Genomic DNA, 26308 nt, shown 5'->3' with positions numbered 1-26308 from the left:
AGATACGTTTGTGATGAGCCTAGGGACGCTTACTGCTGCCTTCTAATCTGCATTAATGTCCTTTAGTCTTCTTGCATCGAGTTGGTGCAATAAGTCCACTCAGTTTCCAGTCCTGCTCTACAAATGGTATGCTACATATCAGAAACACTGCGCCCTGAACTGTGTCATACTTTAGTTGTTGCTTGGATTGTTTGATTAGTTTCAAACATTTGTAATTAATTTAATTTAAAGTTGCTATATAAATAAGGTAGCTCAGGAGGCAGAGCGGTCGTCCAGTAACCAAAAGTGGTTCGATCCCGCCCTATCCCTAGTCTGTCTGTCTGTTTTGAGTGATATTTGGTGCTGGTCGGAGAGACCATTGGTGCAGACTGTCTTTCCTTCATTCTGCCCCAGCTCAATTGTGACTACTGAGGTAGTTTACCACCACCAGGGTGTGAATGTGTGAGCGGATGAGTGTATTAATTCCTGGGTGTACCCTGCCTCTCGCCCGATGACAGCTGGGACAGGCTCCAGCAGCCCCTTGTGACCCTAGTGAGGATAAGTGGTAGTAGAAGATGAGATTATTAGCATGTTATCATGCTGACATTAGCATTTAGCACAAAACATCAGGTTTAGATTGATTTAAATATGTAATAAGGCACTCTCTGGCAGGGAATGTATAGAAAAGCCTTTATTTAAACATGGCAAAAAGAGGTTAAAAGCACATGGACCTGGCTAATGTGGCCAATAATTTGTAGGTAATGATCAGTAATGATCGAGACACACGTATTTCAATAAGTTCACTCGCTGTCACGCCACACAACATTTTTCACGCTGAAAAAAAAAAATGATAAAACTCGCCACACACAGACTTCAAAAGAGATTAGTGATCTATGAATAGATGAGGCTGCTCTGCTTCAATCATCAATCAGAAAATATCAGCGACCAATCAGTAGGATCAGAAATAAAATCTCACCCCAAGCTAAATTCAAAACTTAAGAGCCCTGGTAATGATGAAGATAATAATTCATAATTGAAATAAATATATTTTCTGCTAATTCAGGGTGAGTGCACCTAAGGATTTTTCTAGGTCGCACTTGTGTTCTCCTGTGACTGAACTGACAATCATGGTAGATCCAGCAGCGGAAGGGAAAAAGGAAAAGAAACGAGACAAAACAAGGCAAAATGAAGAGAGGCAGAAAAGAAAGAGCCCGGCCCTGAGACTCAAAGTAAAAAGCTGAAAACGCATTCTTTCAGGCAGGAATGGTTGAAACGGTGTCCCTGGTTAAGGTACAATAAAGGACGTAATATAATGCACTATACTGTCATGAGTGCAGAAAATGAACGGTAATAGTGCATTTGGGTCAACGACGTTTTGTATCTAAACTTTAAAAAAACACAGCATGTCAAAAAAAAAAAAAAACACATGCTGAGACTGGTGTGTAGAGAAATTTGTCCCTCTCCCAGCTGCATTTCAGCGGCAGGCAGCAGCAATCGGGTCCTCTGAGGAATCAGAGATGATTATCAAGTTTAATGTTGCATACAACATTGCCAAAGAGGAGCTGCCTTTCACCAAATTTAAATCAGAAATTCTTCTGATGAAGAAGAACGGATTAAACGTAAAACCCGACCTACAGCGATGATACGGCATGTGCCCAATTCATTAGGGTAATAGACGAGGAGACAAGGATTTCTCTATATCTTATTCGTGTTTGAAAATCATTCACGTTATATTAAAAGTTATGGAGCCTAAAGGTGATGCAATGAAAAATGTGGGTGCACCTAAATTTTGTGCCAGTGCACCTAAAAAAAAAGTTAGGTGTACCAATGCAACCAATGCAAAAAGTTAACCTGGAGCCCTGTAATTGCTTGCAAGGGAGTGATTCTCTCGCCCAGGGTTGCTCATTGCTAGCATAGTAACACTTATCTAAGGCTCTTGACTAGCTTAGGAATGCGGATTGCTAAAACAGGGATGTTCATCATTAGCCAATGACTGTGACTAGTCTAGAAAGTTTGGCTAGGGATGTTACTCACTTGGCTAAAGACCGATTCGAACGGGATGACTTTTACTTGAAGACGTCCTGTGATTCAAATATTACCTCCTACGTCTGTGTTTCACATGATGCATTCACACGGGATAAACAAACTCTGTGTTTTAGTCAAATTTACGCTCTGTCGTTATGGCTCTGCTACTCTCCGTCTCACTCTTCTGCGTGTCAGAGACGGTTTTAATTACTTTGCAAGTTATAATGGATTGATAACAAATATATTTTTGACACTATTATCGCAGAGAAGAAATTACCAATGACCTGCCAGTATTTACATCAGACCCACCTTTACAGATGGTTGGTTTAATGGTTTCATCCATCTAAACAGGTGAATAATTCAGCAACATCTCGACTTTGCACGCTAACATCAGTCCAAACTTTGAATTATAGCACATCCTTCATAATTCTTAAGTGACAAGAGGCAGAAAAATCAAAAAAATCAAACAAGTCTAATTGAAAAATCACTCCTAAATCACAGACATGTCGATTGGTAAGAGAACCTCTGTCTTTCGAGCATTATCTATGGTAGGTAATTTCCGGTGTAATTTTTACTTTAAGAATCGCGACGATTCGCACGCGATTAAGATCAGAGATGACCTCCATGATTATTACAAAGTACCAGAGGTCCCCAGGTAAAACTAGTCCTATGCAAATACGGCATTAGTGATTAGTGTATTAGTAGTATTAGTATTAGTATTAGTATATTAGTGATGCTAGTTGCATGCAGAGTCAATTACCTAATTGTTTTAGCCCGATTTAGAAAAATAACTGTCATCATATACAACCAATGTAGCAAAATAAAAAATTATTGTCCTCGTGTTGTTTGGAGTTGTGTCATTTTCCAACATAATCCATTGAATACACTTCACTAGTCTGACTGAGTTGTATCAATCAGAGTGATTACACAGTGTTTTCGCCGGCATTGTTGCCGCGTCTCCTGTAGGTCCTTATTATAGGCATCTTGACCCCCCCCCACGCCGGCGACCGTCACTTCCTGTTTGTCCAGTGGGAACTGAGTGGACACATACACAAAGACATTGTGAGGGGGTTCCTGTTCCTGAGGGTCTGTAGATACACTCAGAGAGGAGGCTTGCACTGTGCCTGAGGAGGTGAAGGAGGACGAAGCAAGTGGAGAGACGAGAAGGCCGAGAAGGACTTAGGGAGGCGGAGAGGGCAAACTCGAGTTTTAAGGAGAAAGAGGAGGTTTTGACACAATGTGACTGTGGAGGAGGTGATTCAGAGGAGGAGAGAGGAATAAAGGAGAAGCAACTGCCAGTGTTGAGTGGGATGTAAGGAGGTGATAAAGGACGGAGAGCTGATGTGACTTTGGGGTGAAAAGAAAGTGACCTGGAGGAAGAGGAAAATAAGAAAAAGGAAGAAGAAGACAAGTGATTAACTGTGTTTGAGGAGCAGAACAGATCCTGATGATGGGTTGCTGTCTGTTTGTTTATTATCGGGTGAGTGTGACCTGACCTGTAGGTCCAAACCTCCTGAGAACTTTTACTACTTGTCTGTTCACGTGTTTCTGTTTCAGCTTCGAAAAAAATGCCCAAATTGTTGTAACCAGCGTATCTCCACTTGAGCAGGGAAAGAGAGGATGTCATTTGATCAGAGTTAACAACCTCCTCCTCATCTCCAGGGACTGCACACAGAGCAACCAGAGGATTTGGTTTGAACTTGATTTGGAGGCATCATTAGTAAAACAAAATGTATGTTACTAAATCTACTCTTAAAAGACTACGTTTAATGAAGAATCAAAGGATCAATCCAGGTCATCATAAGCTTGTTTTCTGCTTTTTTCTCCTGCTTATATTCAAAAAACACTCCAGTGTATTTTTCCGTGGTTTGTTCTGGACTTCCATGGAGGGAATTCTATTTCTGGTGCAACTTCACCAACTTCCAAGAGGAAGAAAAGAAATTAAAAATGTAGAACAACTTTACATTTGACACATTTTTGCTCCGACTTCGTTTTCACCAGCGTCCTGTAAAAGTTGGTCTGGAGTCTCTCCGTTGGGAACTGATTCATGAACAGAGCTGATGTCTGATGATGTTACTCATGAACATACTTTAAAAGTGCATAGAAGAGATGTAAGAGGAAGCATTTATTTGTTTTTAAGAGCAGTGGCACCTGAGATTAAACTGATTGTATAGAAAAGTGGAATAAGAGAAGAAGTGAAGGACTGGAATATCCTGGAAGCTAAACTAACGTTCTACCCCAACAAAGTGTTTGTGTTGAAAAGAACTGAAGAATGGATGAATGAATGGATGGATGGATGGATGGATGGATGGATGGATGGATGGATGGATGGATGGATTATAAACTGATGGATGGATGGATGGATGGATGGATGGATGGATGGATGGATGGATGGATGGATGGATGGATGATTATAGACTGATGGATGGATGGATGGATGGATGGATGGATGGATGGATGGATGGATGGATGGATGGATGGATGGATGATTATAGACTGATGGATAGATGGATGATTATAGACTGATGGATAGATGGATGAAAGATAAAGAGCCCATAAACATTACGATGATAAAGAAGATAAGGTCATTGACCTTATATGGACTGCCGGTTGTGACACTTCCTGCTCTGGTTTCTATAGCGATGGTGACTTAAAGGTACAGTCTGCCAGGTTATATAACGTCCGGCTAACAACAAAGTCTCAACACAACACTGAACAAACAGCAGACTTCCTGCTATTGTTGCACTCTGCTGATCCTAACATCCTCCTTCTACTCCTCCTTTTACCTCTACTCCTCTTCTCCCTTCTTCTACCCTCCTTCCTCTCTCCTTCTGTCCTCTCCCATCGTGTCCTCCACATCTCTTTGACCATATCCCACATTCTGTTCTCTTTTTATCTCTTCTCCATCCTTCTCATATCCACCCATTGGCTCTGATCCTTTCCTTTCCACTTTTATTTTTTTTGTCTTCTCCTTTTTCTTCTTCCTCTACCATACCTCCTTTCCTTTCCTTTCCTTTCCTTTCCTTTCCTTTCCTTTCCTTTCCTTTCCTTATCTCATTTCACATCCCCCTCCACTTTTCCTTTTCTTCCAGACTCCTTCTTTACCTCCCCAATATCTGAACTTTTTATTCCTTTGCTTTCCTTCCTCATTTTACACTTTTCCTCTCCCCTCATTTTCCTCTTCTCACTCTTATTTCACGTCCTTTCCTCGTCTCTTTGAACGCCCATGTCTTCCAGTACTTTTTCTGCTTTTCGTCCTTCTTCTCCCTCCTTATTTCCTTCACTTCCTCTCCTCTTCTTGGCTCGTCAGGTGTTTCTGTCATTTCTTCCTGTTTTGGTTGCTGTGGCAGCATACGGGAACTGTTTTCAGCACGTTGCGGCACCTCCACAGCTTACAGTAAATTGTGGGTTGCCATAGCGACTACAGGGGTTATTTAAACAGCTTCACTTGTGAGTGATCAAAAAGTGGATATCCGAGTTGCCTTATCTTATAACCATTAAGCTGCAGTAGATGCAGTACTTTATATTGTTATTTGCCCTGGGTTTTGACTAGCAGGATTATGTCCTTTTTCTGTCCAGCTCTCTGGCGAGTGAGAAGTCATAGTGGCTTGCAGACTCCACTCAGGTATTAAACTCTGTGTCAGTCTGAATTGAAATCAGGAGACTTTGAGTTTATTGGGCTGTTTGGACAATGAATAGAATTTGAAGATGTCAGCTAGGGCAGTTTTGATTTTCTGAACTTTTGTGTACCAGGACATGTCTCAGGACACTATCAGGTGTCTGTCTGAACTTCTGAAAAGTCAGATGTTGTAGCAGCCTGCAGACACCACTCTGGGCTGGAAAACCCTTCAAAACGGATTGAGATTAGATTAATAGGAGAAGAAATAATACTATAAATATACTATATACTATAATACTATAAAACAAATCCTAAAAATGCTGCTTCAGAATAAATTGATTTGTGAAAGTAAAAATAGTAATTATTTAATTTGGCAGCTGTGTTTTTTCAACATACGTATATAATTTGAAAATCAGGTCAGTTTGGGCATATATTTACTGAAAGGTTATGTACCGATTAGCTGACAAAAATAATTAGTAATGAGTGATTGTCACCACCATAGCCTGTGTAAATATGGACAATCCTGCACTGGTCAAGCTGTTGCTGTTTTCCCGGGGATCATGCAACTTTGGAGCCAGAGTCTGTCCAACAGTCTGAGAATGACCCGGCCACACTTCCTCCAGACTCAAGCGTGTTTTCGTTTAATTAATACTTCCCTCTGCTCTTCCTCCACCAGTTACGAGGAGATGTTGCATTATGCGCTGTACTTATTTTTAAAATTGTTTTTACAACTCTCATGGTCACACGGGACCGCTTCACGTAGCGGTTGGCATGGCAACTAAACTTATCAGAATAAAATGACACTTAATATGCACTGAATATGCGACAGTGTTTTATTAATCACCTAAAATGACAGAAAGAATCCTTGAAAAAAAAAAAGTCCCATCCACCAACATGGAGGTGGAGCTCGGGACCTATACTGCAGCCAGACACCAGGGGGAGCTCTACTTGCTCTGGCTTCACTTTTGAGGAGCTGTTCCTCCGCCCATATTTATCACAGTTACTTGAACTTTTACTGATTTTCACTTGTAGCTTGTTAGGATATTGTTCACCTGATTCATTAAACCTTCACATTTTTATTAATCTTATTTACTTTAAAATTAAGAATGTAATTTGCTGCACACAGTCACGTGTTGTCTTTCTAACAAAATGCTTGCTGTGTCTTTTTGTGCTGCAGAAGAAGAGGAAGCAAGCCAGCAGAGATGCAGACTCCCTCAGTCTCTGCAGTCTGGACATCAACGTAAGTAATGTTCTTATTTTTACGAGGCTTAGCATATCCTGACACTGCGTGGGTGGGCAGGGTGTTCACTACTCCAGTGTGCGGTTTGCACTGCATCTGCCTATGTTTTAAATCCAAAGTTTTTTACATTCTGTAGCACTTTGATGGATTTTATTATTATTATTATTATTATTATTATTATTATTATTATTATTATTATTATTATATTGGTTGTAGTCTGTGTTAAGGAGTTTGGATGTTTGTCCTCAGATGTTTGAACCCGTACGTTGTGTTTAAATTTTCACTCGATTCAACATGACAAGGTGTTTAACAAAAACCTAAAAATCTGCAGTTTTAGAAATGGCCGCATTAAACAAAGATGCCAAAAATAATAAAACATTGATACACATAAAAATAACATGAATACAGACCAGAACAACAAGTTAAAAGTTACAAAGAGCTGCAGAATTTGGTGCCTATTACAGCAAAGCAAACGGTTTACATGAGGAAACCCACCAACATCTCAAAACTGAAGTGGTTCTGGACTTAGAAATAAAACAAGAAGTGCTGAAAGCTGTAGACGACAAACAGGCAATTACTGAAACATCTGTAACCAGAACAACAAACTAAAAGATAACAGATAAGTCATGTGAGTTCAGGTGTGCACCTCTCCTCCAGTAATTTAGAAACAGACGATTTGGATGAAACATGTTAAATAAACCACGATTGTTTTAGTTACAATGACGCCGTGACCTGGATGCCTGACCCTTCTGAATCACAAATACTCCATTGATTCACAGGCAGTTCCCGATAAATGAAAAAAGATTCTCCTGAACTGTCAGAAAAGTACAGACCTGAATCATAATCCATGGCCCCTCGGCGGTCCTCCACCCTCATGTTGGGCCCCTCCAAGAGGTGGAGACCTCTTGTATTTTTAGCGCGGTGCCAGTAGCTCGTTCCTTCCCGGGCGTTTCCCTTCTCTGCTCAGTTGAACACAGGAAGTCCACGTTGTTCAACACAGACGGACAAACAGACCCCAACACACCACCGCCAGTCTTGTATTTGTTCCAACGCAGCGCTGCCGGATATTGAACCCGTGATTAATTAGTAATTAATAATTCGGCTCAATTGTTTCTGTTTCTGTTGTATTGTGTTCTTGCTGAAACTGAAGGACCTACTTGAAGTGCTTCAGGGGTCACAGGTCACGACATGTTAACAGCAGCTCTGTCTTTATCTGGACTGCAGACCAAGAACATTAAATTACAGGTTAATTCATTTAGAAATGATTTATGGTGTAAATCTGTAATGTTTTTAGAAGTATATTGTAACTAAACTAGAAAGTACATTTACTGAAGTACTTTAATGCAGGACTGTTTAGTATAGTATAGTTTAGTTTAGTATGATACAATCTGGCACATTTATTTAGCAGCTTTAGATACATACCACTTATTATTATTGTTTTAACAACTTCGGAACAGGGAAATGAAGGAAACTACAGAGTCTGTGTAAATACGGTGCTTTAAAAAAGTTACACAAGGATCAATGTTTCTTCAATCATTCTGATTAGAGATTTAATGTTTTCATGGCGACTGAATAAAATGATTTGCTCAGTTATGTGTTTACATCAAAACATTAAGATTGAGTTAAAGGAGGATCAAGGGAGAGGAAAAGGAGGAGAATGAGTTAAAGGAGGAGAAACAATAGAGCGGGAAGAGGAGGAGGAGGAGAAAAGGAAAAAGGGGAAGATGAAGAAGGGTCAAAGGAGGAAGAGGAGGAGAGAAAATAATAGAAGAAAGCAGGAGAGAACAGAGGAATGGATTTAGTTCAACCAGAGATAAACCAGTGGATGAGTTCTGACGAGTTCAGCTTTTATAGCAGTTGATTTGATTAATTGATTTGTTATAAACGAGGAGGTTTGAGGGTTGTCATTGTCATTCAGAGCTGCAACATGTTCACTGTGGAGGTTTCTGCTCTGGCTCCAGCGCTATCATTGATTTTTTTTCCTCCCCTACTGTTTAATTAAGACCTAGCGAACCCTCGGGCTCTCACTGTGGAACAGAACAGATATTGACGTGCTTTAGTGAACCGAACCGCGGCGGAAGAAAGATGCATCTGGAAAACAGATGAAATAATGAGATCAGAGACTAGAATGATCCTGAAAAACATCTCCTCTCACTCCGCCGAGATGTTTCTAAGCGGTTATTATTATGTCCTTACACAGTGACGAGGACACAGATGATACATAAACAATTATTTTGCAAACACAATAAATCTGCACATAATTGTGCAGAATAATGTGAAAAGTGATCTCTTTGAAAGCAGTCAGTGTTGGATCTAAATTACAAACTAGATTATGTTGACTTACACAGATCAGCCGTAACAGATCAGTGGGTGGGACGTCTCAGGCAGCAAGTTGAACATTTTGTCCTCAAAGTTGATGTTCGAGGCTGGGACGTTTCACAAGTGGAAGGATTTCAGAGACTTTGAAAAGAATGAAACTGTGATGACCAGACGACTGGGCCACACAGAGGAGTCCAGGCTTACACAATATTAATGTTATGGATGATTTGTATATGGTTATTTATATTTATTTTTACAGTCAAATGTTTTAATTAAAATGTGTTGGTTTGACATCTTAATTGTTGACTTTGACATCTATTAAACACAACAATCACTCTCTTTAGTGTGTAATCGATGAGTCAGCTGATGAAATAAGTTGGGTTTGTCCTAGACAGTCGAGTCTTTTCCTGTCTGGGCGTCCCCGAACCAACTGCATGATTTACAGCCATTGTTGAGTCAGAGGAGAAGCTTTTGTTAGTTGACCATGAGATGTCAGGAATCAGCACTGATGCTCTGACTCTGACTACAGTCACAGCTTTTAAAGGAAACCAGAGGAAAAACTAGTCTGAGGATGATATAATGTGGGTGTGATTCCTGCTTCCTGCGGCCGCTCCGTGTATTTTAAGCATTTCTCTTAAGTCATTTAATCCATTTCAGAGTGATGTGATGTAGGAAAACTGTCAGTCAGTAATAGTCTTCCTGGGGTTGCCTCATGTCGTCTTCCGGTACAAAACTCAGTGAGTACACAGAGATATACACTGAGAATCTTTGTTATTATTTTGACATTAACGCAAACCAACAACCGCCATATTAATGTGACATTTTCTTTGATGTCTTAGGCTCTGTTCAGACCCGGTACTAACTTGTGATCCAATAACAATGTGCGGTCGCAGCACTTGAGATCTGTGTCCAAATAAACACACATACATCATTGTGGGCACAGTACAATGTTATGACAGAAATCCGATCGTGTAATTGTTAAATGTAAATCACAGGTGTGAACACACCCAGGGTGCATTTGACAGATCTGATCTCAGACCACACGTGAACCTAATTTCTCCGGTGGTGTGAACACACATTGGGTCCTGGATCTCATCGCCTGCTCAACAGGGACGAACTGTGGAGGATGAGTTTCAGGATAAAAAAACAACAACAACAACAACACACAACCACTGTTATAAGTGATCCCCTGAAAAGACAAAAGCACCATAACTAATGTGTGTTCATTAGTAATGATGAGAGCCTTTTAACTACTTAATTAATAAATAAAACAGAACAAAAATTTGAATTTAACAAAAAGGTTAATTTAGTTTTAAGTTTAAATTAAAGTTTGTGCAGGTCTCATATAATGCACAAATAAAACAGCATGGTCTGAACAGGACATAAGTTTATTTCTAAATACCAGCAGCAGCATATTGTAATAGCTGTTGTAAACAATGGATCGCTATGTAGTGCTGTTTCAGAACAATGGACGGTGCTGTTTGTTAAATGTGCGCTCACATGGGGACATGAGACAAATTCTGGAAAATAATTAACCACACAATCCACATGAGTGACACACACACACACAGTAATTGACTTGAAATCCATTGGGAAACCAGGACACTGCCATGGCCGCCTGCAGGCTGCTCTGCCTTTAACACTAACAGGTCAGACTTAAGAGGAGCTGTTTATATGTTCACCTAACTCGTGAGACCCGAACTGTTGAGTCGAAATGGACGTTTGATTTGATAACTGTGCAGCTCACAACTGGGAAATTATTATATAGACATCCAGCAGCAGGTCAATTAGTGCAAATGTAGAGGGTCAGTAGAGCTGTGTGGCGCTGAGGGACGAGCTATATCAGGCAACAATACCTGTTGGGAGGGGAGGATGCCCAGGTTATTGTTGGCGTTGTGTTCATGGGCTTTGTTGACAATGAAAAATACACATGAGTATAGGCGCAGGGAACAAAATGAAAATAGTGGGCACGGTGAAAAGAAAGGAAGGAAATTCATCAGCCGGAGAGTGAGGAAGGCGGTGAATAAGTGAGAGAGCGTGAGGAGAAGTGGGACGGGCGAGCGGCCACCAGACGCAAAACAAAGGACTGAGGCATCCAGACGGTCCAGACTCCTCCAGACTAAACTTTTCCTGAGGTAGAACTGCCTCAGACATTTCTCAGACGTTTCTCCCTCAACGTGAAGCTCCACCAGAACTCAGTGTCGTCTAGAAGCTCTGTAAAAACATCTGGATTCAGCACCAAACAGGGACACTCTGGATACTCTGGATACTCTGGACGACTCTCTGATGGCACTGGGTGTTTTTGGGGTTTTGCCAGAGCTGGACTGTGGAAACGTTGCGGGCTTGATCCAGATACTTAACTGCTATCGACCTGGTGTTCAATCTGACACTACCAGCAGGGGCTGTCCAAGCACTGGCACCAGATTCGTCCAGGTTGCACTTCCACAACAAGACCTTCCATAGAGTCCCAGCGGGTATTTTGTTCTTCTACCTTTATATATTTTTTTTTTATTCTAAAAGCACAACTAAAACAGGAAGCTTAATAGTATTTTTGAACACCTAAACAGCACAAAACAATCTTTACAAGACTAGTTCTGGACATACAACCTGCACCAGACTCTCTAGACTCTTTTTGTGCTCTTTGTTATTTTATCAGTACCGCACTATTGCTCTGGATCTTCTGCCTTTTTCAAACTCTCCCTGGACTTTACAGACTATTTCCTGACTTTCCTCTGGACCTTTTGGATTCAAACTCTTTCTGGAGTCCATGTTGAAAAGTGTTTATGCACTCTCTCTCTCGGTACCGGGTAAGGTCCAGACCTTGTTCTGGGCTTTGGGTTGAGCAGCATGGTGTTGGGGCAGAGGCCCCTCAGCCTGCTGGTACGGCAGTTTAACTTCGGATGCTCTGTGGAGCTCGGCAGACAGAAAAACAACATGGGGAAAGAGGTGGAGGTAAGGTGGAGGATTTGCTCTTAGTGCAGCCTGGTAATGTGAATTAATTAATATGAACAGGAATTATTTAGGTTATTAGTTATTTAATACGTATACTTTTTATGCCATCAGTTCATTTTTCTGATTTAATACTGTCGGATGTGGCAAACGTAGCCAATACAATCTGATCTGAAACTGTTTAAATACAACAAATATAATCTGTAATCTGATGCCATCTAAATGAGTGTAATGATGTAACCTCATTTGAGTCAATGTAATTTCTAATTGAATCTAATCAAGTCGAACCTAAAATAATCCATTTCTAATCCAACTAATTGTTTGTCTCTCTCTCAACACTCAGATTATAGATTTAAACTGTCAGTGAGGAGTAAAATGATTTTAAAAGGTATTTAAGCCACTGCAGGAGAAAGAAAAAAGAGTAATTATTGTTCCTTTAAGGAAAGGGTGACTCACTTCCTGTAGAGATGCACTGTTGTGTTACATGCCAGTAAAGACAAAAAGTTTGAAGGTAAGACATGTGGAGGTGCAGAGGCCGAGAAAACACAAACATAGAAACAAAACATCTTCATCAGTCTCAACATGTGCTACAGATTCTCCGTATAACTTACGCTTGGAGCTCTGTCAGCCACCGTTTAAAGGTCAGCGCTGAACCTGCTGCAGTTCAATAACCAGGCTGTTGGTGGCCAACTGCTCTGAATCGATCAGTGTCAGATTGAATCAGCTCAAATATTATCACACTCTGAAACCCATTACAGCATGTCCAATGGAAACATGTCAGGGAAAAACATCTATCTATCTATCTATCTATCTATCTATCTATCTATCTATCTATCTATCTATCTATCTATCTATCTATCTATCTATCTATCTATCTATCTATCTGTCTATCTATCTATCTATCTATCTATCTATCTATCTATCTATCTATCTATCTATCTATCTATCTATCTATCTATCTATCTATCTAATAATAATAATAATAATAATAAACTCTCTGTTCCAGGAGCCCAGCACCAAACGCAGTAAGGCCGTATCCAGGGTGACGTCTCTGGTCAGCCTGTTGCCGCCCGTCAAGACCACACCGCTGAAGAGGATTGGTCAGACCCTGCAGGTGAACCACCAATCAGATCTCTCCTTCATTCAATTAAGTCACTGAAGTTGCAAAGTGATTAGTCATTAATGTTTCAGTTTAGTAAAAGTTTAACTTGATTTATGAGTTTTGTGAATTATTGTTGTTAATTAATCAAAGTCTGGACAGATGTTATGGTACAAATTTGAAATCTCGAATATACTAATGTCATCATCACACTGGTGTAGGTGGAGCTGATTTAAATACCACCACGTAGTACATTATCTTGTGTTATTCCTAAAAAATTGGCCGACTAAAGTAGTTCTGTGCTGCAGACGGTGAAAATAAAATGCAAAAAGGAAAATTATAGTAAGAGATAAATATCTGTGGTGTTTTTTCTGTTTTAACAGTATATCTCTTTGCAGCGCTCCATCAGTTTTCGGAACGAAAGTCGAGCAGTCGTTCCTCCTCCTTCCTCCTCCACAATGAAGACGCGTGTCATCTCAGCGACCGTCTCCAACGCGTCGTCCTCGGCGACTGCCCCGCGGGTTTCCACAGCAGCGGCTCCGGCCTCCAAGCGCCGTGACAGCAAGCTGTGGAGCGAGACGTTCGACGTCCGACTGGGAGCGACGCAACCTCTTAGCCCCAAGGAGATAAAACGACAAGAGGTGAAAATCTACCTGCTTCTGGACTTTGCATCCGTTCATTCACAAAACATCAACAGTTGCAGTTTTGCCTTCATTACGTTTCTGTCTGATAGTCCTTTAAACTACTCTCTTTCTCTGCAGGCTATATTCGAGCTGGCTCAGGGTGAGCAGGACTTGGTGGAGGACCTCAAGCTGGCCAAGAAGGTGGACAAACCCTCTGATGTTTCACCTACACTCATTCCAGTATGATCTGCGTATTCTCATGTCAGTATTTGTGTGTGCTGCAGGCCTATTATGACCCGATGCTGAAGCTGTCCATCATGACCGAGCAGGAGCTGAACCAGATCTTCGGGACTCTGGACTCACTGATACCGCTGCATGAAGGTAGGAGCTGGAGTCTGATAGAAGAGCACAAGATGTTTGAGAGTTTGCTGTAAAACATCTTTTTGACTTAATGTGATGGCACCTTATTGAGTTTTATGTTACGGTGGCCCATCTTAGTTGTATTCAGCATGTCTGAAATTAATGCTGTCAGATTAATGTATAAGGTGCAAACTCGACTTCAAAACAGACTTCAAAGACCCGCCACCAACGGAGGCCAACTGAGGCTGTACTTGAACACACCACAGAGACTTGCACCACCACATTTGGATTTCATTATCGGGCGTGTTATCAGTGGGAAAATAATACTCTGCTTCGACATCAGTTTCACTCCCTATATGCAAAAACAGAACTGACGTCACTTGGTCGGTAGAATATTACAATGGATCTCTTTGGAACAGACTGTGAAGTCTCTCTCACTGAAATCTCCCACATAAAGTTATTTGTTTATTATTTATTATTGATCTCCACCCCATCCACCCTCCACCTTAGTTATTTTAGAGACAAAGCTCAGATTATACCTGAACCATGGAAGCTTTCATACTCAATTTCACTGCTGAGCTGTTTGAGGCAGTTGCAGAAAAATATCTGTGAGTAAAGGTAAATAAAGACGCCACGCCAGCAATAATTAACTACATACCAAATGAATGATTTCACATGTGGTCTGAAATCAGATCTGTCACATGTGTCCTGGGTGTGTTCACATTTGTATGTTGAGTGGGAGACTTTTGATTCAGTTTTCAAGGTTGAATGTGAATTCACGGTCTGAAAGGAGTCTTTGGTGAAGAGTTTTCCATGTAAAGCTGCAGTTCCTGTAGGTGCCACCAGAGGGCGACTAACATATACATGTGGACAGAAACCTCCTGAGTCTCTTTGCCGAGTGGATGCAGTTGAAATGTAGTTGTGCTTTGTTTACAACTTCATGCTGTCCATCAGGCTAATCTAATTTGATCTGAAAGCAATAATTTGGTGCTAAAGATAAACTGATTTCAGTTTAGGTAAGGCAGACAACAAACACTGTAGTTTGGGAGTTAAACTTATTCATCAGGATTTAGTATGAAACTTATAACAAAACTGAAAGTCACTTTTCTGTTACCATATAATTGGTCATCTTTATTCAGGTGAAGTCTCATCATGATTTAGCACAGAGCATAGAATAGAACTGAACAGTTAAATAAATTCTACATCAGCATGAGTAACAAAAACTATTCAGGCAGTTTTCACTAAAACATCTGGTGGTTTCCTCAGACCTGCTAAGTCGCCTCCGAGATGCCAGAAAACCCGACGGGTCCACAGAACACGTCGGACACATCTTGACTGACTGGGTGAGTGGTTTTCTGACTAGCTCGGATGTTATGTCCTGAGGTGTTATTTAGTTTAAAGTTCAGGGAATCAAAGCCACTCGGCAGTGACTGGGTTTGTGTTTTTGTCCGTGCAGCTGCCCTGTCTCTGCTCCTACACTCCGTACTGCAGTAACCAGGTCAAAGCCAAGGCCTTGCTGGACCAGAAGAAGCAGGATCGGCGGGTCCAGGACTTCTTGCAGCGCTGCCTCCAGTCGCCCTTCAGCAGGAAGCTGGACCTGTGGAACTTCCTGGACATCCCTCGCAGCCGGCTGGTGAAATACCCACTGCTGCTCAGGGAGATCTTGAAGCACACGGCCAACGACCACCCAGACCGGCAGCACCTGGACGAGGCGGTGAGGAAAGCAAGAAACACTGACACACAGACAAAGAATCATTTGCGTCGTGATGCAAATGATTTCTTGCTAAATCATTTGCATCAAGTTCGGAGAAGATATGTGGATTTGCATAACTGGCTTAAAGCAAACAATTTCACTCTGCTAGCTCCAAAGGTGAAAAGGGTGTTCATTTTATCAGACCCAGACTTAGGTGTATGAACCTGAAACCAAAGCAAAACAAACAGCTGCAAAACATTTGATTGGTGAGATTAAGAAGCTGCCACACGCCCTCCTGATGATGGAAATAACCTAAAACTTATATTGTTAAGAAAAAAATAATAACACATCCTCCAAGTTAAATTCATTCAAAGTTTACCTAGTGTTCATTAGTATGTGGTTCTGGTGGGGTAAGCAGACCAGAACAAATCAGAAACAGGAAGGAAGTGTATGGGATTTTTAGAGTTATTTTTGTGCAGAAATGCAGAAAAGTATAACCGGTACTATGCACTGAGACTGAATGTCACTCCTTCTAGTTAAAGAAATTAAAAGCTGGTAAAAGTTACTGAGTCACTAGGCCATATGATAACAGATCAGTGTCTCTGCACCTCCTCTACAGATGCTAATGGTTCAGAGCGTGGTGGCAGACATCAACCGGCGGACGGGAGAGTCCGAGTGTCAGTACTACAAGGACCGCCTGTTATATGCGGAGGACGGCCAGAGGGACGGACTCATCGACCGGTCCAAGACCCTCAGCTGTCACGGAGAGCTGAAGAACAACAGAGGACTCGTTAGTAGATTTTACACTGTTCTACAATCCCCTTAACCCATTCATTTAGGCTGAAGGTCATGTGCACTTCAGAATCAGAATCAGAAAAATCTATAAAAAATATGTACAAGTGAACATGTATTTTCTGAGTTGTTGCTCTATAGTAACATTGAATATGGGGTACTGACAGAGTCAATAAATATATAAAGAAATATGTACAAGTATATTAAAAGAAAGTGAACATGATTTAACATGAGTTATTGCACAATATTAGCAAACATAGGGGTTATTGCACAGAAGGAATTTATCCGACCAACTGACTGAGAGTGTCTGACACTCAGAGTGAGGAGTTGTGCAGGTTGATGGTCACAGGCAGGAGTGATTTCCTGTGACGCTCTGTGGTGCATCGTGGTGCGATCAGTCTGGTGCTGAAAGAACTCCTGTGTCTGGTCAGCACGTCATGGAGTGAGTTTGACTCATTGTCCAAGATGGCTTTCACTTTGTGAAGCATTCTCCTGTCTGACGCCACCGTCAGAGGGTCCAGCTTCACTCCCACTACGTCACTGGCCCTGTGGATCAGTCTGTTCAGTCTGTTGCTGTCCACTACCCTCAGCCTGCTGCCCCAGCACGCAACAGCATAGAAAATGGCACTGGCCACCACAGACTCGTAGAACATCCTGAGAATAGTCCTGCAGATGTTGAAAAATCTCTGGCCCTTCCTGTACAAGGCATCAGTGTCCTTCCCCCAGTCCAGCTTATTGTCAGTGTGAACCCCCAGATACTTGTAGTCTTCAACAATGTCCACACTGACCCCCTGGATGTAAACAGAAGACACCAGCACCTTGGTCCTCCTCAGGTCCAGGTTCCTTTGTCTTTGTCTTTGTCTTTCACACTGAGCTCACACCATGTGACAAAGTTGTTCACAACAGCCCTGTACTCCACATCGTCAGCCTTGTTGATACATCCAGCCACCGCTGAGTCATTTCCTTGACAGGTCTCTGTGCAGTAGTTGAAGTCTGTGGTGTGAAGGGTGAAGAAAAAGGGGTGTTGCAGGTGCACATACTCACGGTCAACAATCCACGACACAAGGGGGGAATCCACCTTCAGCGCCGTCAACTTCTCACCCAGTAGAGCCGGACGGATGGTGTTGAAAGCGTTGGAGAAGTCGAAAAACACGACTCTCACAGTGCTCGCCGTCTTGTCCAAGTGGGTGTAGATGTGGTTGAGCAGGAAGATGACGACATCCTCGACTCCAAGCTGGGGCTGACAGATGAACTGCAGGGGGTCCAAATGTGGTTTGGCCACAGGTCGGAGCTGCTCCAAAATGAGTCTCTCCGGGGTCTTCATGATGTGGGAGGTCAGCGCCAAAGGTTTGTGGAGTGGGTGGAGTGGGTGTTGTCGGAGACAGAACAATAGAGGTGTTGATGGAGGAGTTGTTGGTGACGGTGTTCATAGGGGGTGGAGGGGCTGTGGTATCAAATCTGATTGAGTTTGTTGGCCCGTTCCACGCTGCCTTCCGTTGCTCTACTGCCGGCTGGCCTGAGACCAGTGATTGTGTTCACCCCCTCCAGACCTGGTGTTGTTTTGCTGGAGTTTCCATTCCAGCTTCCTCCTGTATTCCTCCTTAGCCTTTCTTATGTTATCTTCATCTTCAGGTGTCTTTGTAAATCTCTCACTTAGGATGGCTTTGATGTCCTTTGTCAATCACAGCTTGTTGTTTGGTTAACACCAAATAGTCTCTGCTGGAACAATGGAGTCAACACAGAAGATGATGTAGTCTGTGATGCACTCCATGAGGCCGTCTCTGTCCTCTCCGTTCAGCTCGCATAGTGTCTGCCAGTCCGTGACCTCAAAACATCCCTGCAGTGCCTCACAAGCCTCCTCCGACCATCTCCTCAGTGTCTTTGTGGTGACTGGTCTGTGGCTCTTTACCAGAGGGGCTGAGGTGTACCAGGTTGTGATCTGACCTGCCCAGTGGATGGAGGTGGGAGGAGCTGTATGCGTCCTTCATGTTAGCATACATCAAGTCCAGTGTCCTCTCCTGTCTGGTGGAACAGTTCACATACTGTGTGAAGATTGGTAGTGTTTTAGCCATGGTGACGTGGTTGAAATCACCCAGAGACAGCAGTGAAAGCCCTCAGGTGTTGAGTCTGTATCTGGGCTATGGCAGAGTGGATGACGTCACACGCCAAAGTCGGGAGGGAGGAATGTACATTTGACACCACTTGTTGTGTTCAGAGGAAATGAAATATTCACACATCTTCATCCAAACATCTGATTAAAGTGATTGAGCTGCACATATCCTATAAAGCAGAATTTCATCTTGAATATTTACTTGAAGATTAAGTACACTCACAGTTCACTGGGATTATTCACCTACCTGTATTTATCTACAGGTAGATTTTAAAATTGAACACTTTCGGATTTGGTTTCTGTTTGTTTGTTTGTTAGACAGAATCAGTGATCAATAAAAAAAGATTAAAAAAGAACTGGTGATGACGGAGTTAGACCAAAATTAACTGCAAAGATTAGAGGATCTGTGTCAACATTAAATATGAAGCTACCGCTAGTAGCCAGTTAGCCTAGCTTAGCACAAAGACTGAACACAGCTAACATGGTTCTGTCTGAAAGGAAGTATATGAACTAACATTGTTATAAACTAAATAAAACTAAATTATCATGGCATTCAGATCGTTAGCCTCTCCAGCACTAGCATGGTTATAAGTCAGCTGGTCTCTGTTGGTCGGTATAAATCTCAATGAGGTGCAGATAAGACAGACATTATGCATATATCTCTATGCACTTATACTGGCTACTTCATTAAGTACACGAGTGAAAACGTTCCAATATAACAAACCTGCTCTAAATGTTGTACACATGAAGGTTCTGGTATTAGTTTCAAATAACTGAGAGAAGGGGGTCATGAAGGAGGATTTACAGCAGGACTGCTATGTTAGTGAATGGATTCACTGGTGATCCCAATGTTTTGTGAAGGGGTCGTACTGTTTGACAGATTATGGTGAAGATCTTCTTATCTTTTGATGCTTTGTAACGTGATGTTGGGTTCTTTAAAGCTCCGTAATGTTAAACTATAACATAAACCTGATCCAAACTGTCATTTGTGGGAAAAATAATTAATCAATTGAGTCTGTTCTCTTTCTTTCCAGAAACTCCACGTGTTCCTGTTCCAGGACGTCCTGGTCATCACCAGATCTCTGTCCCTGAACGACCAGCCAGTCTGCTACCAGCTGTGCCGCCAGCCGATCCCCATCCGCCAGCTGGACCTGGAGGACTTATTGGATGGAGAGATGAGAGTGGGCGGGTCCATCAGGGGGGCGTTCAGCAACAACGAGCGAAGTCAGTACTAGTAGAAATTACCTTGTCTTAATGCCGCAGCAGAAAGTGACATCTGAGATAAAGTGTCCAGCTTTGAGACAAGTCTGTGGTACAGTTTGACCGTGCCTCATAGAGTCATTACATGTGGAGACATGATACCAAATTAAAATAGTTTGGCCTGATACCTGTAATAAGACATTGTTCAGATTAATCTGGGCAGTGTCTCAATACTTTTCTTCTTCTTCCAATTAATAGTACTTTAGTGACTAAGTCCACCTCTATTCATTGGATGACACCATCAGGTTAATCAAACCTATTTTTACATAGCTATCCAAAAACAGTATTTTTTTGGGTTTAAACAGGAACATCTGTGTCTGTTGCTCATTAGAAACATGCATGACTGGCATCTTTAACGACCAAATACTCTCCTGGAGTTAGATGAAACTCTTTTTGATCCCATTTTGAAAATACAAACACACATTAAAATCATATTTTAAACCTTTAATATGTGAATGTGGACGCACACTCTCTGTATGGAACGTGAGAACAGAATCTGTGCTTTATGCTACAAAATACAAATAAAAAAGATTTACACAAACATCCAACCATATGATCTCTCGCTTTCTCCTTCTCACAGCAAAGAACTTCTTCCGGGTTTCGCACCGTAGCGGAGGAGGACAGCTGCAGAGCCACTGCTTCCAGGCCAGCGACGCCTTCAACAAACAGCAGTGGATCAACTGCATCCGACAAGCCAAGGAAGCTGCAGCGCTGACTGGAGAGTGTCCAGAGACGGGGCTGGGTGGACATGTAGCGTCGCTTGTTGAGACGAGTCTGAGTCTGTGCAACGATTCAGGGCTTGGACACGAAAAGGGGACTTGGGGGGAGGTGGAGACGGGTCTGGGTCAGGGAGGAGAGGGAGGTCTGAATGTAGGGAAAGATCTCAGTTTGGGTGAAGAGGGTGGGATTGGTTTGACTCCAGAGATAATGACAGGAAGAGAGGTGGAGGAGGGTTTGGATGGAGAATCAGGGATGGAGAAGGAGATGGAAGCGGGCCAGGGTGGTGGAGGGCAGATTGGGGACAGACCAGGAGCTTCTACAGGCTGGAAGATGGATGAAGAAGGAGAGACTCTCAACAGAAGTGATGCTGAAGCTCCCACTTCATTGCTCTCATGTCCCAGTCAGGAGGAGGAAGAGAAGGTGATGGTGGAGGAGGAGGAGGAGGAGCAGAGTGGTACTAAGGAGGAGGAGGTCGGCATGGACACCAGCGATGCTAACTCTCTACACGAAGAGGAGCTGACCCATCGGTGCTGATGCTAGCTTCAAATAACGGGACTTTAACTACAGCCGATCAGACTGAGGAATCAAGATTTAAAGAACACGTCAGACTTTTTAAAGACCCAGTCCTGCAGTCCTCCCAATTAAAGACCAGAGACAGTTCATCAACCACTTTTTCCCTAAACATATTCCTGATTAATGTTATTTATTTCTCCACACGCAAGGCACAGCAGCAAAATACACACAAAAACGCAAGACTGAAAGGAATAATAAAGTTCAGTTTAATAAAGATTTTCAATCTCGGTAGCAAAAGACTCTACAGAAAGAGAAGGGATAATCCAAATAATCTAAAAACTAAAAAGAAGCGAGATCAACTGCAGAGGATCAACAGAGGGAATGGAGACAAAAACAGGAAGTACAGCTACCTGGAAGACAAAGGCTGGTGAACCATTTCAAAATAAAGCTGGAAACAAGGAAAACCAAACATGACATCAAAGAAACTCAACACCCCGAAGGAACAGAAAAGGTTGAACAGTCAACGCCACGACCAAGTCTGTATCTTGTTCAAAAGATGTTATTAGAGTAGCGTTTATTATCTGATGCCACAGCTAGTTAATTCCTGTAATGCTGTCATGTGTGTAAATTTAAACCAAAATGTTTCATCCAGCACTTCCGTCAGCGTCCACTCCTTTGCGTTAGATCATCTTCATGGATACTGGACTCAAACATGGCACCGCTCACTGGAAAGAGAACGGTAGCATCACTGATGCAGTTGCAGATGCAGAAAACAGGAACAGATCACTACAGACTGTATTTTTCTACCGGAAAGGGAGCTTTAAGCAAATAAATCTAAATAGATTTGAAAATTTAAATAAACTTCAGACTATAGTGACATACACTCACTTGACAGTTCATTAGGAACGTGAGTGAATTCCTCCTTCGTGTCTATTTTAATGTCAGAAAGGTGGTGATTCAACTGGACTGAATTAACCACAAAAGTGTTTCTTCTATTTTGCCTAGTCCTCTCACTACAGTGTCAAAATAATATGAACATGAGCCGATGCAACACAGTTCAGCAGTACCACAAACCACAGCCCACACAATGAAAACAGCAGTTCTTTTAAACTAAAGTACTGTAGTACTACAGTGCCAGATTTAGAGCAGGACCTTTGCATTGGAAGGTTTCACTCGTGTACCCAATGAACTGACAAGTGACATACAGCAGCCCTGCTCTAAATCTTCATGAAGACAGTTGGTGTTTTGTTTACAGTGTAGACAAAACACGTTATGACCTCACAATATGGAGCACTGAGTCACGCTGGAGATGTAGGGCTGTCTAGCCACTGGTCAGCCTCTAAAACTGATTTCACAAAATCAACAGTCTCCGTTAATTCTGGGATTTCCCATCCAGCCGTGCGTGTGGAAGTGACATACATTAATAAGCCGTAACATTATGACCACTGATTACCCTGTTAGTGGTTAGGCTGTATCATGTAGCAAGTTGAACATTTTGTCCTCAAAGTTGATGCTAGAAGCAGGACAAATGTTCATGTTGAAGACTTTGATAAGGGACCAAACTATTCCTATCGAGGCCTCCACCTCTCAACCTGCAGGTCTTAAAGGATCTGCTGCTAGCGTCCGGGAGCCAGATACCACAGCACACGTTCAGAGGTCTAGAGGAGTCCATGTATCAGTGTCAGGCACGTGGTCATAATGTTGTGGCTGACTGGTGTATCTATTTACATTTTTTTTTAACCCGCTTTCTGTTTTTACACATTTAGCAAAAATGAGTGTCAGTTTACTAAACTTTTCTCTCTGGTTCTAATTCAATTATTGTTTTCGACAGTGAAGTGTTAACTCCTGCTCACTCAGTCTTTTTTTTATCTACTCCAAACCTTTTTGAATCATTTTTTAAAACACAAATAAAAAGAGCAGTCTCAGTCAGTCTTATCATGCAATATTCAATATCCGTACACTATTACCACATTGTTGTGTAGGTGTTACTACAAAGCAGCTACCAAGTCAAAAATGCAGTGTTTTGTCATGAAGATCTAAAAAGTCTTGAAGGAGGAGCCTGTTGTGCATGAACTGTACGTATGTAAAAATGTATAGAGGGTATGCAGATGTGTAAATGAATGTAGGAACAAAGCCAAGAATGTCTAATTGTTGCTGTATGTGCTTACACACTTGAAATATGTTTCCTGTGTCAAGACAATCAAATCTAATGTAAACTCGGTTAAAGACAACAGATAGCACGTCTCATAAAAACTCAGAAAAAATGTTCCTGGGCAAAACTATTTTCTCCGTTGTGTAAAAATGTAAAGTTTATATTTAGCTGAGATATCAAGTAATGTGTGTGTGTATGTGTGTGTGTGTCCGTAAACCAAAGCATCAATAAACTGTTTTCAAAGATGTCACCAAATGGATGGTTATTGGTGAAATAAAAAAAACAATACGGTGCCATGTGATGATAAAATGAAAATGTAACCCTGGCATGTGGAATAATAGACAGAATTCATTATTATTATTATTATTATTATTATTATTATTATTATTATTATTATTATTACCATTGTTATTATTATTATTGTTTAACAACAAAAACTAAATTGGAACTTCTTAAACATTTCTTTTGCTTTGGGCGTGATTGGTTGTGTTAAAAACAACTTAAAATTAAAATATGCATATTTTAACCCATACCGAAGGAATTTATGGCCCGAGGGTTACTGCCCTCGTCTGGAGGTTATTGCCTCTATTTCCGCATGTTATAGGGTCAGAGAGCGACACAACACAGTCTAGCCCCCTGTTCCTTCTCATGCAAGTTCCTCAAGAACTCCCGACTAAGCTTAGAACCAACAAACTTCAACCTCAATCATTGTTTCCTTTAAATTTAAATCCCCTAAAATTTCCCAAATTTGAACTTTCAATAAAATACAATTCCCACACAGTTATTTATGCCAATTAATCTCTGTAACACTAAAAGGATCCCAATCCATTCACAGTGTGCTGTTCTTTAAGAGGGAGACCACAGAGACATCTCCAATTCTGTGGTGGAACTGTCCCTGTAGGTTAACACTCTGGACACAAAATAATCACACAAAACTGAAAGGTTTGGAGTATTTCTGTATATTGTAATTACAATAGGAGACCACTGCAACGTCTCAACATCTCAAAGGTACATCAGAAAAACATTCGTCTCTTATAGTGTTTACAAAGACAGAGTTTGTCATGCGCTTATCACGGCTTCTCACAGCTAAGAATACACACGTCATGAAGATCACTATAACTAAACCCACATTCCGGTAACACAGAAATAGGAAGAGTCCTCCTTTTATGATAACAAACACCTAGTCAGTGTCTCCTCTTCCGTCTAAGATGCTTGTGTCCAGTAAATGATGAAGAAGGGAATAATAATAATAATAACCTCAACAGAAACAGTCTTTGTGGTTGAAAATAACACATTAAGAAGAACAAAATGCAAACCATTTTTTATTTTTAATTAATCATCAACTAGTAACTTCACTTCCACACAGTGGAAACATGACACGCTGTCACTGCTTCCACTGTGGCCGGGCTGGACATTGACCCATCGGCTGTCTAAAAGGACAGTGGTCGAGAAATGGTGTGCAGTCGATGGAGAGCGACTGAGGTAGCCACCGCTCCCCCCTCAGCGGAAGTTAACACTGTTTCAATTGAGGAACCTGTAACTGTAAAGACCCAAAATAAATCCAGAAAAAATGTGTTGCGCAACTCATTGGGAAACAATGTACAGTTCCCTGTGCGATCAAAGGAGTTCCCATACAGCTGCTTTTTGACTCTGGAACAATAGTGGGGAGCTATTGGATAGAAAAAGAATTATACAAAGTCAGAGTCCAACCCATTGAGACTGTTACAGAAATTCTTTCATCATGAATGACTGGAGTCACTGGAGTCTCACTTCAAAGTTTTCTTGCAGCAAGGACCTGATACATTCACTACACCAAGTACAGAATCGACTGACGATAGTGACATTGCACTCACTTTTATACGGTAGATCCTGTCCTAGAATGGAGACAACCTTGTTAGAGAGACAGGCTGTCAGCCTCATTGGAATTTAACTAGTCACGACAAAGAAGCCATAGGTTGGATGTCTTCACGCTGTATCTGTGGGACCTTCCTCCTACTGTTTGGTGAAGAGGATAAGAGAGAATATGTTGTGTGACATTTTAACTTCTGTATTTTTCCATCAGGGACCCTGCTCATTGGCCACTCCTTAGCAGTTGCTGCAGCTAATGGTACTGATGTGCCGTGTGATGGCTGGATAGATGTAACCTTAGAGGAACAATAAATGTCCAGATGGTTCTGAACTGTTCCCCGCTCCTGTGAATGTCCCCAATATCGGCAGACCTCTAGAACAAACATTTATATTTTATCTACAGCAGGTAGAGAATACAACAAAGAGATGTCGGGGTGTGTCTTTGCTCCCAGCATTTTTACAAAGGTAGGATGTTGTTATGTAAATAACAATACCATGTTATTATCGGCTGTCTCGTAAAGTTATGGAAGAAGATGTTACGCTCATGAAGTTGGTGCTTAGTTAATGTTAAACTAGCGAAACAACACGTGTGGAGAGAAAGCAGCAGAAACTGGTGAAAATGCTGCTACCAATTGTGATACTGCATGCTAACTCTCATTGCACAGTGCTATATGTAGTATTGAACAGACATTTGATACACACACTAATCTTCTCACACTATTGTAGGTCAACCTATATACGAGATGATGGAGACTGACCCAGACTGGGCTCCATTGCAGAAGTGAACTGTGTATTAGAAGAGAACCGATGAGCCCAGGATCTCTGATGGCTTCTTTGGAGAAGACGATGATAAAGTACTGGTGCACAAAACAAAATCCTGACTCCATTTCATAGACTCTTGGTAACCTTCATGTATCTTAGATTGAATTTACCTGCACAACACCTTGCCCATCTCTTTGTTTCCACCAAAGTCAGTGTATAGAACATTCAATCATTTGTGCTATTGT

The 26308-nt window shown here is 41.7% G+C and overlaps 1 protein-coding gene across 3 annotated transcripts in view; it reads left to right on the top strand.

The window, feature by feature from the left end:
- Positions 1-23700, top strand: part of arhgef3 (Rho guanine nucleotide exchange factor (GEF) 3) — a 30886-nt gene extending 7186 nt beyond the window's left edge. Inside the window, exons 1-11 of one of the 3 annotated variants that reach the window (XM_047583765.1) lie at positions 3084-3484; positions 6801-6863; positions 13138-13245; positions 13629-13871; positions 13992-14054; positions 14138-14234; positions 15480-15556; positions 15670-15927; positions 16526-16696; positions 19843-20032; positions 20649-23700. In XM_047583765.1, the coding sequence (XP_047439721.1) occupies positions 3452-3484; positions 6801-6863; positions 13138-13245; positions 13629-13871; positions 13992-14054; positions 14138-14234; positions 15480-15556; positions 15670-15927; positions 16526-16696; positions 19843-20032; positions 20649-21322 (1977 nt within the window). In that variant the 5' untranslated portion in view covers positions 3084-3451 and the 3' untranslated portion in view covers positions 21323-23700. Of the gene's footprint in view, positions 1-3083; positions 3485-6800; positions 6864-10513; positions 12135-13137; positions 13246-13628; positions 13872-13991; positions 14055-14137; positions 14235-15479; positions 15557-15669; positions 15928-16525; positions 16697-19842; positions 20033-20648 lie in introns of those variants that run through there. The other 2 variants (XM_047583763.1, XM_047583764.1) reach the window with 2 other exon arrangements.
- The last annotated feature ends 2608 nt before the right edge of the window (positions 23701-26308 follow it).

This window comes from Mugil cephalus, chromosome 4, assembly GCF_022458985.1.
Source record: "Mugil cephalus isolate CIBA_MC_2020 chromosome 4, CIBA_Mcephalus_1.1, whole genome shotgun sequence".
NCBI lineage: Eukaryota > Metazoa > Chordata > Actinopteri > Mugiliformes > Mugilidae > Mugil > Mugil cephalus.
The sequence above is the reverse complement of the archived record's forward strand: the minus strand, read 5'-3'. Positions and strand labels throughout refer to the sequence as shown.